The sequence below is a fragment of the Drosophila willistoni genome (assembly GCF_018902025.1).
Source record: "Drosophila willistoni isolate 14030-0811.24 chromosome 2R unlocalized genomic scaffold, UCI_dwil_1.1 Seg167, whole genome shotgun sequence".
Classification (NCBI taxonomy): Eukaryota; Metazoa; Arthropoda; class Insecta; order Diptera; family Drosophilidae; genus Drosophila; species Drosophila willistoni.
In genome coordinates this window covers 2,846,923-2,858,553 of record NW_025814050.1, presented here as the reverse complement: position 1 = coordinate 2,858,553, position 11,631 = coordinate 2,846,923, and the positions used below count along the sequence as shown (strand labels likewise).

General features: G+C 42.7%; 4 protein-coding genes across 4 annotated transcripts; 2 read left to right on the top strand and 2 right to left on the bottom strand.

The window, feature by feature from the left end:
• The first annotated feature begins 77 nt into the window (after positions 1 to 77).
• LOC6644432 (cilia- and flagella-associated protein 44) lies at positions 78 to 6,889 on the top strand. Its single transcript, XM_002066573.3, has 10 exons — positions 78 to 204; positions 258 to 420; positions 478 to 2,294; positions 2,358 to 3,014; positions 3,075 to 3,182; positions 3,447 to 5,079; positions 5,148 to 5,570; positions 5,635 to 5,859; positions 5,918 to 6,244; positions 6,298 to 6,889. The coding sequence occupies exons 1-10, from the start codon at positions 83 to 85 to the stop codon at positions 6,880 to 6,882; spliced, it is 6,060 nt and encodes a 2,019-aa protein (XP_002066609.1). The 5' UTR covers positions 78 to 82; the 3' UTR covers positions 6,883 to 6,889.
• Positions 6,890 to 6,893: 4 nt separating this feature from the next.
• On the bottom strand, positions 6,894 to 8,849 carry LOC6644431 (KIF-binding protein). Its single transcript, XM_002066572.4, has one exon. It carries the CDS (start codon positions 8,748 to 8,750, stop codon positions 6,969 to 6,971), a length of 1,782 nt encoding a protein of 593 aa, XP_002066608.1. The 5' UTR covers positions 8,751 to 8,849; the 3' UTR covers positions 6,894 to 6,968.
• A 117-nt stretch (positions 8,850 to 8,966) lies between these two features.
• On the top strand, positions 8,967 to 10,439 carry LOC6644430 (probable E3 ubiquitin-protein ligase bre1). The gene is made up of 3 exons (XM_002066571.4): positions 8,967 to 9,302; positions 9,374 to 9,691; positions 9,752 to 10,439. The coding sequence occupies exons 1-3, from the start codon at positions 9,054 to 9,056 to the stop codon at positions 10,280 to 10,282; spliced, it is 1,098 nt and encodes a 365-aa protein (XP_002066607.1). The 5' UTR covers positions 8,967 to 9,053; the 3' UTR covers positions 10,283 to 10,439.
• Positions 10,384 to 11,592, bottom strand: LOC6644429 (DNA-directed RNA polymerases I and III subunit RPAC1). Its single transcript, XM_002066570.4, has 2 exons — positions 11,374 to 11,592; positions 10,384 to 11,304 (listed from the first exon to the last, which is right to left on the bottom strand). Exons 1-2 carry the CDS (start codon positions 11,508 to 11,510, stop codon positions 10,443 to 10,445), a joined length of 999 nt encoding a protein of 332 aa, XP_002066606.1. The 5' UTR covers positions 11,511 to 11,592; the 3' UTR covers positions 10,384 to 10,442.
• Positions 11,593 to 11,631: the final 39 nt, after the last annotated feature.

Sequence of the window (11,631 nt, the reverse complement as noted above, 5' to 3'; positions counted from 1 at the left end):
CCTTGGAAACGAGGCAAACTTGTTGTTTTCTATCAAAAATAATAATAATAAGCAAAAAAAATAGTTGTACCAGGTTGAAGTGATGGAGAGTTCACAGGGTGATGGTCCGGGTGCTAGTGAATATGATTATGATCTGGGCGAGGAAGAATGTTTGGTAGACGATGACAATGATATATCGTTTGGACAGGAGATTCTAAGCCTTGAGTAAGTAGTATTAGTTTTGAGCTAAAGCTTCCAAAAATAAAAGTTTTTCTCAGGCACTCCTTTGGGTACGATTGCAAGAGGCTGTTCAATCTCGTTCTGGTAGACTCTAACACTCTGGTCTTTGCCTCTGGCAATTATTTGCATTACTTTAATATATCGCGACGTGAGGTTACCTTTCAGGAAACCATATCCGGCTGTGGCGTTGGTTTTATTACAGTGAGATAAAATTAGATGACTAAAGGTAATATTAGGTACATTATTTTTGCATTTCAGAAAAATGAGCATCCCGATTATGAGGGTCTTTTTACAGTGGCGGAAAATGGCCCAAAGCCCACCATATATATTTACGAGTATCCATCTTTCGATGTACGAGTCAAATTGCTGAATGCCGCTAAAACTTGTTTCACTGCCGGACAGTACAACTCTACGGGCGAGTTATTTGCCTCACAAGCTGGTTATCCGGATTTCATAATAACCATTTGGCGCTGGGAAAAGGCTGAAGTTATTCTTAGAGCAAAATCGTTTCAGAGTAATATTCTCTTTATTCATTTCTCTGTGCATAATCCCATACTTCTGTGTTCTTCGGGACTGAGTCACATAAAATTCTGGAAAATGGCCAACACTTTTACCGGCCTGAAGCTCAAGGGTGACTTGGGACGATTTGGTAAAACGGATTTCAGTGATATCTATGCCATGTATATGCTACCGGATGAGAATGTAATCTCTGGCTGTGAATGGGGCAACATGTTGCTATGGGAGGCGGGTCTAATTAAGTTCGAGATATGCCGTAAGGGACGAAAGCCCTGTCATACGGCTCCCATCACCAGGATAACCATGAAAAATGGCGAAGTCACTACCGTGGGAATGGATGGCTATGTGAGGGTTTGGTATTGGGAGACGGTTGACTTGGCTGATCCGCCAGAGCATGATCTCTTTGTTGAGATCGATCCAATTTATGAGTTTAAAATTGCCGAAGTTGAATTGAGATGCATGCAAAAGATTTTGCCATTCGATGAGAAGGATTTCTCCTACTATGCCCAAGATGGTAAAGGTGGCATCTGGTTTTGCGACATAAATACCTACGATGTCCCCAAGAAACCTCAACAGCTGTACTCTTGCATTGGAGGCAAAGTTCTGGCAGCACAAATGTCCCCAGTGTCCGCCCATTTGGCGGCTCTCTCCGAGGGAGGGAAAATCTTTGTCTACAATTATGAGAAAAGGAAATTGTTGTTGGAAAAACAATTTCCCTCGAGTGGTGTAGACTTACATTGGTTTAGCAGTCAGATATCTGTCATGGGAGTGGAATTGGTGGCTGGCTTCGAAGATGGCATTCTGAGGCAACTATTTCTGGATCTGAGTAATCCTCAGAGACCAACTTTGAATCTAGTCAGGGCCATAAAGGCGCATACTGCTCCAATTACACGTCTGACCATAAATAGGACAAGTTCACTTTTGCTTAGCGGTGCCGCCGATAAGAGTATCTTCATCTATAAACTCGCCAGAGATGAGGACAATTTGGTCCTACCTCAGCCACTGGGTTTTGTAGAATTCAAGGCCGTTCCCAATTGTTTTTATTGGCACGAAACTATAGCCAATTTGGTGTTAATTGGCTGCAAATCTGGTGAAGTGATTGAATATAATGTCCGTACAACAGTCACCAGCGAGGAGACATATTTGTCGTACAAAATAACCGAACAGGATCGCATGAAGACCACCAAGTTCGTGTCCGTGAAGAGTCGCCTTCGCCGTGACATAAAGCGAGAGAAAATCAAGAAGCGTAAGGAAAAGAAAAGGGAACGAAAAATGCGAGAGATTGAAAAGTTGAAGAAAGCCAATCCGGGTCTACAAATTGATATGGAATCGGCTTTAGCCGATTCAGAGCCAGACGAAGAGGAAGAACCTTTGCATATACCCAGTGTACCGAATCCCATACTCTGGCTATGCTATACAAATCGTCAAACCATCTGGGTTTCCATGGCTGGCTTTGATGCGGGCTACATCTATGAATTGGAATTTGGAGCTGCTGAGCCCACAATATGCACCATGATAGCGGATGGGGATGACATTGAAGTGCACTCCTATTGTGTTATGTAAGTAACTGGGGGAACATCTTTTCATATCATCTTTGTTAACTTACAATTTTCCCTTCTTAGCGAGGATTATCTATTTTTTGGCCAAATGAACGGACGTGTGAGGTTGAATCGCATAAATCCCGAAAACTTTACCGATCTTACCGAATATCGCATTTATAATATGCATGATAACATTAAGGGCATAATTCCTAGTATAGCGACTAGCTATAATGGTGAACATATAGTTAGCGTAGGACACGATGGTAATATCTTCCTATACAAATGGACTGGACCAAGAAGTATCAAGGGTCAGTTGCGATCAGCATTGCCGCCAATGCCCAAGCGAGTGGGTACGGAAGAGCCAGTTGAAGACATTTTGGATCCAGACACTCCATCTCTAGAGCAGGAGAAGATTAATGCTGAACTTAAGCGGCAGCAAGAAGCAGCCGAAGCCCATGATCAAGATGTTCTAACCAAGATTGGTGCATTGCAGGGTGAATATTTCAAAATAAAGAAAATGAATGATGAATTGCCGCCCGAATTGAGGGCCAAGCATAAGGATCTGTTGCTCGATCCTCGCATAACGCAGCAAATTCGTCAAGAACTTCAAGCGGAATTGGATGATGTGCGCGAGGATCTGGCCTATGACTTGGAATTCGCTCAAGTCGGACATCGCAAGTTGTACAATCATTTTCTAAAAGAACTGGATCACATACCCTTTGCCGTGTCTTCCATACGGTGAGGAAAATCAAATTGAAGTCATACAAAATCTGTTTAAAATTCTATGATTCATTATAGGGCCAATATCGCTGACGTCGAATCATTTCGGTTGCAATCATTGGGCGAGGAATTTGAACAAATCAAACGAGACATTGAGGAACGCTTAAGGCGAGAACAGGAACAGGGGTAAGTTGGAATTCAGAGGCACCCGGTAATCAGGGTACCAGTATCAGTCCTTAATCCGTATTTTTGGATAAACTCATTAACAAGCAGCCGACACAGACAAGAACGCATCGCAGAACAACCGGAAGTGTAAGAGTAAAAGTTTAAATAAATCTTTCCTTGCACTTACCTTCAATTTGGATGCACCTATTAGAGTTCCCATAGATTTCCTAGCATTTATTTTAATTTTTTAAAATTTTTAATCGTAATATCTTTTGTTTTATTTAGCCTTCATGATCTTGTGGCCGCCGAGGATAAGGAAGATTCCATCGGTGATCCGCCGCCGGAAACATTTTTCTTTGGCCGTGATCCTAGGAATATAACACCCAGGTTTAGTAAGAAGATGATGCGACTCCTGATGCGTTATCGTAAGCGCCAGATTTTCGAAGTCCGTCGCCTATTTGACTGGGACAAATTGGAGCGCCAGAAACCAGATCCGAATCGCAATCATCCAGATGATGATGCCCAAATTGCCGAAGCCATGCGTAATCTTGGTGACTATAAGCTGAAGATTGGCAAAGACTATGAACCAAAATCGACCGAAACCCTGACCCATAAATATATCGAAGTTGTGGAGTGCCGCGAACGTTACTTCGATCTGATCGATTCGTTTAATCAGAGTTTAATGGCAATGCGAGAACGGAAAAAGGATTTGATGGAATTCGTAAACGAGAAGAGGGAGCGGCTCGCTAACATACATGAATTTGTGCCCGAATCTGATCGTGTATTCTTGCAAGACATCAAGGATGTGGACATGGACTTGGAATATCCCGAACTAAATCTTATAGAACATGACAAGCCCGGCTGTGGGGTGAACATTGATGATATTTTATATTTGGAGAAAAGTGTAAAACAAATACTGGCAGAGAAACAGGAAGATGAAGCCATGGATACTGTCAGTCTATATAATATGTTCCCCCTGGAATTGCCTGAATTGCATGAAAAAACCAATTTTAGGGCCCTGCAAATATCCAAGGCAAAAGCTCAAACAATTTCTTTGAGGCATCCGCAAACAGTGCTGGATGAAGTATCACACATGCCTCCACCCACCGAGCCGGCCTACTTCGAGTTGGATGAAAATGAAGACTCACCCTTTAACTATGAGATGCGGTATCGCTGGCTCCGCATGCACAACATTGAGCAGTGGAAAATCCACATAAGTGTAAACGAGGAGGTTACCCAATTCGACAAAGATCTACAGAAGTTGGCCATCAAACGATTCCATGTAAATATGGAAGCCGAATTCATGGCGGCATATCTAATCAGTTTGAATCAGGAGTTATATATTTTACGGGACAGCGAGGAGATTGAAACCCAATTGCAACACAATGCCAATTCGGCAATGAGCACCCGCAATGAGATTCAGACACAGATCAATGTCACCAATCGCCAGTTGGATGACCTACGCAAAAGCATCGACAAACTGAACGAGCAAATTGCCGCAGTTCAATTGACCTTCATGAGCACGGTGAAGGGTCACAAGTTCTATGATTTTCTACGGCGGATTTTCAAAAAGAAATGGCGCCCGCCCAAGCGTATACGAGGAGATGATGAGTCTTCGTCATCTGAGTCATCATCCTCATCCTCCAGCGAGGAGGATGGGGCTGATGCCAAAAGTTTGGACTCTCTGGATATGACCACAATTCGACTGGATGAGGCGACATGCCCGAGCGGCCTAGAACGTCAGCTATATGAATTCGCCTTCAGCATGCGATCGGATCGTCATGACTTGGAGCGTTCCGTACTGGAGCTTCAACGTGACATGGATAGCAAGCGTAAAGACATAGCCGAAATGCACAAGAAGATGAAACACCATGAATCTGTCTATGAACGTGAAAAGAATACTTTGCTTGAGTTTCGAGTAATTTAGTAATAGACTTTGTAATGATTTATCCAAAGTTTAATTCCGTTTCTATTTAACTTTTCCAGCGAAACCGTCAACAGGAGATCAACAAGGTCAAATTGAACACAGTCGTTCGCATGGATCAGCTGCAGCATTTCAAGGAAGGCGACGACTATCGTGATCTGTCCAAGGCCATACTCTTCGATGCCGACATGCTGGTAGATCTTAGACGTCGAGCGGATAAACTAAGTGAGGAAACCTTGGCCACCAGACGTTGGCATCGCATCAATATTGTTCATTTGCGTCGCATGAATACGGACATTAAATTTATGCGTTATGAGATCACTAGACTGGAGGAGGAAATTAAGCAAGCCATGACCAAGAGATTTGGGTTGATTATCAATTTAGATGAACTGGAAGAAGAGGTTCTAAGAAGATATGTCTTTGACTTGGAAACAACAGCGGAAGAGGAACTGAAATCGCTAGAAAAGGAACTACTGGATAAGCAGGTAACACAAGTGGTAAAGTAAAGGAAGTTTTGGCCATCAACATTCTCTCCATCCTCCTCCCTAGCGTGAACTTAGTGCCTGCGAAGAGGAACTGGTGCAGGAGACGCAGAATAACACGGAGAAGCTAAACATTCTAACAGTTCTGCGTGAGGAGAAGAATATGCTTGATGTCATTCTGGACACACAGGAACGAAACTATGCCAAATGGACTAAACCCTGTGCACTTAATCTCTCCTTTGATATTGAAAAGTTAATGCGCATTGACAAGCAACTTCTGGAACAGATTGAGGTAGCCATCCATTAGGTACACGACTTGATTTAACAAACATTTTCTTATCTTCTTTAAGTGCTTGGAGCGTGAGATCTGTGCCTTGCGATTAAAGACGAAACCGCTGCAGATTAACAATGAACCTGAAATGGATCCTATGGAACCGCCTCAAATCGCTACCACAGAACTATTACCCAATGATGAGGGCTTCGTATGCCCCACAATACTCAATGTGGACGCCTTTATGCTACCACCAATGCCAGATGATTTTATTTTGGATCGTGTCCACACCATAGTTCAGAAAAGTTTCAATCGCTTACTCGGCCGACACACAACCGCCGAGAACATAAGGAAATTTGCACAACGTTCCTCGTTGTATCTATGCCAGGCTGCCTACAACTTTCAGGTATGGAATCATTAACAGAAATCAATTCAAATCGTTTCATTTCGTTTTTTCAGGGCAAATTTACTGATCGCATAGCGGAATGCATTACCGAGCACTTGGAAACAATTGTGCCCAAGAAGTATTTCATTCACATCAGTGCGGATGAGCTGCGAAAACTGTTCAACGAGGTGGTCACCGTCTTCGACTACGAACGTTCGGATGTGAACACCGAGGAGCTTATCTCCGGAATTTTTGAGCATGCAAAAGATTCGCTTTGCGCCCATGCTCACAGTGACGAATCGAATGTGGTGAACCGCACTCAATTCATTGTGACCCACATGTTTAAGGAACTGATTGAGGTTTTGCCCTTGGAGGAGTTCCAATCTGATGAGACATTAAATAGCCTAGTCGATGTGCTCGAACGGGAGCCCATGGTGGATCCCAGAGCCATTGGTGTGGAAGCTCTTATTGAGAGTACAATGAAGCATGCTGCCGAGAATCTATTGGACGGCATTACAGCAGTCCCGGTTCGAAAGGTGTGCAGTAATATACAGAAGGAACTGATCAAGAGGCGTCAATATAAACAGCCCAGTTGCCAGTCTCCTATGTCGATTAGGATTGCTACTAAGAAAACCACGGGCACCGGTGCACAATTTTAACTGGAACATGGTTTAATTTTTTTTTTATTTATTATTGGACTAAATAAAGCTGATTTTGTGTGATTCTTAAAGAAATGCAAGTTTTACTAATGTAGTCTGGCTTTGACTGCTTCTATTTTAAGCGGGAGAAGATGAAGCATTTCACGTACGACACCAGTTTCCCCGTGCAATGGACCTGCGGCCTCTGGGTGGGACTCACAGCCGTCATTGAAAAGCTTATAGTAATGATTACAACTATTCAAATGCTCCAATTGCTGCATGGGATTTGCTGTGAGTAACTTATAATACAATCGTCCAATATGGAAATGAGCATACAGCATTATTCGCTGCTCCTCCACATCCATATTCGGTCGCCAGTCCGTTCCGTTTGCTGACAGATACGATTTGGCATAACTCTGGAAATGCTTTATAGCCTTCATGCAGCTCTGATTGGCCTTCTTAATCTCATCTGGGGAGGGGGAGTTCTTTGCCTTGATCGCATCAAGGCGTATATCTAAAACGGCTGCATTAGCGGTACCAGCGCCATACCAACATTCACGGCAGATTTTCAAATAGAACACGGGATCGATGAGGTCAAGTAAATCTTCGAGAAATTTGGCACGTTTTTTGTGCATTTTGGCTTGATTATCAGGATTTTCCTCGAAGAAAACAATATGTTCATAGGCCTCGGCATAATCCTGAATAATTTTGCAGTATTCGGTGGCCTCTGTCTCGGCTTTGTAATAATCCTTGGCTATGTCCAGCCATTCGTTGACAAAATGGAAAACTAATTTGGCATCATCAAATGTCAGACAATAGTCGCAACTGATTCGATTCTCACATGCTGTTAAATTCAAGTCCAAAAATCGATAATCCTCTTGTGAACCACTGATCTCCAATTGCTTCATCGCTTTCTCAGCGCTTCTTTGGGCTTCTTCCTGATCGTCGCGCAGCAAACGCTCCTTGGATGTTTGAAGTAAATATAAACCATATTTCGCCCAACATCTGGCCACATCTGCATAGCGGTGCTTAAAGGTCTCACTTACATCTGCCTTCTGTTGTTCTGTCATCTCTGGCTTCAGCATGACACCCTCGTACTCGGCCATTATTAAGGTGGCTGCAGCCAAATGATGCCGTGCCTCCTTGAAGCGTTCCTCCCCAATATAATACTGCGACAATGTTGCGGTATTGAGAGCAAAATCAATGGCATCATACGATTTGTACTCCAGTTGACGGTGCAGCGTACGATGACAGAACTGGGCCGACTTTTCCAGCTCACCCAGATGGCCAAACATTTGTGCCAAATAGAAACAGCATAGCGTGTACAGATTCTCAAGCTCTGTAGGCCCACTATGAGTAGCTGACGTATCATCAGGTGGACTAAAGATATCCATTAAGCTATGGGCGACTTGACCACTGGACTTGAACTGCTGGTATGACTTTTCCGCTTCCAAGAGCATTTCCATTGCCTGTTTATACTCCTGCCTCGAGCCCAGCACTATACTCAGCTCGTTTATAGCGCCCACATAAGGAATAATCCCATCACCGGTGTCCTTGTGTGACTCTATTAACTCTAAGCATTGTTTGAGCATCCTAACGCCTTCAGTCGGCTCTTCCGTATACACATAAATTCTTCCTAAATCACGGCACACAAAAGCCAAAATTGATTTATAACTCAATTCATCTTGGCCCCCGTCCTCTTCACTGGCTGCCACCGATACTAGCTGATCTTCCAATTGCTTCTTCAAGTCCTGCAAAATATCGCGCGCCTTGTAATGAGATCTAAATGGCTCTGTGGGGGGATCTGAGCGACTTTCGTTTTCCACTAGGTCATTGGACTTTTCATACAGCTCCTTGTAATCACTTAATATTTCCTTTGGAATTACCATTTTCCAATCTGACAATCTGGGCTTATTATGACCTAAAATTTTGTTTTGCTTTTTTTGTTATTGTACAATCGGTCAATAACTGCTATCGACGAGTCAGCGCCACCTTCGATAACAAATACACTCATCGATTATTTTTCTGTCATACCGATTGATTGTGTTTGCTTATCGATATTAGTCAACAACGTCGATACCTTTGTCAGCTATCGATTTTTGCGATAATTATTAATTACTAGATTTAATACCGAAAAAAACTAAAAAAAATAACATTTTCGAGTCGTATTTTTGGCGCTAAGTATTAAAACTATGAAACTGAAGCACGAAAAGGTGTCGGATAGTGTCCCGAAGGTGAAACGACTCTATCACCAGAGATATCGCAAAGAATGGGAGGATAACCCAAGCTTTGCACCCTGGCTGCAAGCAAGCAATCATGGCTTCTCCGCCCACTGCCGTGCATGCAGTGTTGACATTCTGGCGAGATTGGCATCAATTAAACAGCATCAAAACACAGTGAAGCATCAAAATGGGATGAAGTGCAATCAGGTCCTTTTGGATGTAAGTGTCCGTGCCACGAAAGAAAATCTGTAATCCATAATAATGGTTTGCTTTCTTTTGTTTAAACATAGCAAAATGACGAAGCCAGAAATGCGCTTCCAGATGAACATGAGGAATTCATATCGCTAGAGTCAAAGGAGGAGGAGTTCGCAACAATGAAGAATAGTGTAAAGTCAGAGCAAATAGAGTCGATTCCACCATACAAGTACCGCAAAGATTGGGAAGAAATTCCCAATTTTTCTCCCTGGTTGCAAGCAAGCAATATTGACCATTTGGCCCATTGTAAGTTTTGCAATGTCAATATGCTGGCCAGGATTGGGTCAATAAAACAACATGAGACATCGGCGAAACATCAAAAAGCCGTGAAATACAATAAGATTTACACAAACGTAAGGTTGACTCAATTATTATACAAAATATTGATTAAAACGTTATTCTTTTTGACTTAGACTATTAGCCAAATTCAAGAAGACGAGGCTAACCTAGATGTCGATCACGAAGAATTCTTGGACTGTAAGACCAAGCCCAAGACAAGAGCTCAATCTAATCCAGAGCAACTTTACACAGTAGAGCGAGTAGAATACAAAGATGACAATGACAATATGTCCAACGATGATTCTATTTTGGACACTCTCTTGAGTGCTGAAGAAATGGGAACCTATAGCAATGAAGAGGATCTAGTCGAAATTGAGGATCAGAATGAGGAGGAACAAGAGCAAGATCAAGAGCTTGACCAGCAGCAAGACTTTTATGTGCAAGATGTTGAAATGAATGTAGATGAACTGCAAGAGGAACAGGAAAAAGACGATGAAGAAAATCCAGTAATCAACGAATTTGATCTTTTCGGCAAGAGTGTGGCTTTGCAGCTCAATCAAATGGATTTGGAAGATGCTTTGCTGTGTCAAGACCGTCTGCAAGCCGTTATAACTAACTTCCGTCTACGGGTATTAAAACGCCAGAAGCAATCAAAAATTAGATAGCAACCAGGGGAACAATCGGAATAGCTACAGCTCAGATGTAAAAGCTACCATTTTGATTAAGCACACCGTAGTAATGTTTAAAATGAACCACACCATATTTCTTAATTTAGCTTACCATTTATTATTATTAATAGTTAATAAAAATTGAAAAACACGACCACTATTCCGCTTCAATTTCATCAATAAATGAGCGGCATTTCTTTTTCAAAACTTTAACAGCCTCAATGAAAATGACCTCCGGTTTGAGAGCCCCCACAGATTCCACTGTGAAGATGTAATGATCTCTTACTCGGGCGAGAGTTACTGCATCGGCCAAGTGGCTATATCGATAGACATTCCGACTACCGCTATCATAGCGGGCATCTTTCACATAGGCATTCTCGTTCTCATCGATTCCGATGACTCCCGGCGAGAAGCAACTTTGCAGCAAATAAGCATCCTTGCCAGAAACTTCACGATTCAGTTTGATCAGAGGTAGCAGGCGATAATAGGCGGTGGCCACAGGAGAAAATTTCGCATGATCCTTGCCTAGGCCCTTCACAGCAATCAAACGCAAATCCATCTCATGGCCCGGCCGCAATTGAGCTATCAGTATATCCTCATGAATGCATCCCACACTGCTCTCTGTATAAATCTGTCCCTGCTTTCCCTTGGGCAGCCATTTCAAGTGACCGGAGAATACTTTGTGATTCTTATAAATCTCATCGAATGTAGATTGGTCTTTGCTGGCGTCTTTGCGTCTCGTACACTTTACTTTCAATTCGTATTCCAAAGTATCCTGTTCCGTTCCGTTTTCTGGGCTTTCTTCTGTGCGATAAGTAAAGAGTCGTGGATCGGCCTTTAGTGGTAACAAGCCCATGCGGTGAGCCAAGACTTCGTCCTGGATAATTGAGGTATTGTTGTAAATATAGACTTTCTCAATGGCCATGCTGGGCACCTCGCTGAGCATTAATCGTCGAAAGGCATTCGCTATGGCAGGATAAACGCCAATTAAATCGAATTCTAGTCCCTCCTCGTCATTGCTGGAAAGGGATAATCAGAACATCAGCAATCAGAACATCTCCCTTAATCCTGGGCCTGGGATGCCTTACCGCACAATAGTCACTTTGAGTTTCTGCTTGAAGATATCAATGTTGAAGACCTCATCGGCCAGTCCATAATCCTGCGGATCCTGTTTGACACGATACTCCTCCATATAGAGCAGCGGTTGTTGACTTGTCTTCGGCATTTTGTGTAATAATTAATAATAATATAAACTACATAAAAATTAAAATTTAAACCGCACGTGTCTGTGTCCCTAGTGCTGGACCAATTGTTGATGACACTATCGATATACCAAATATCGATAT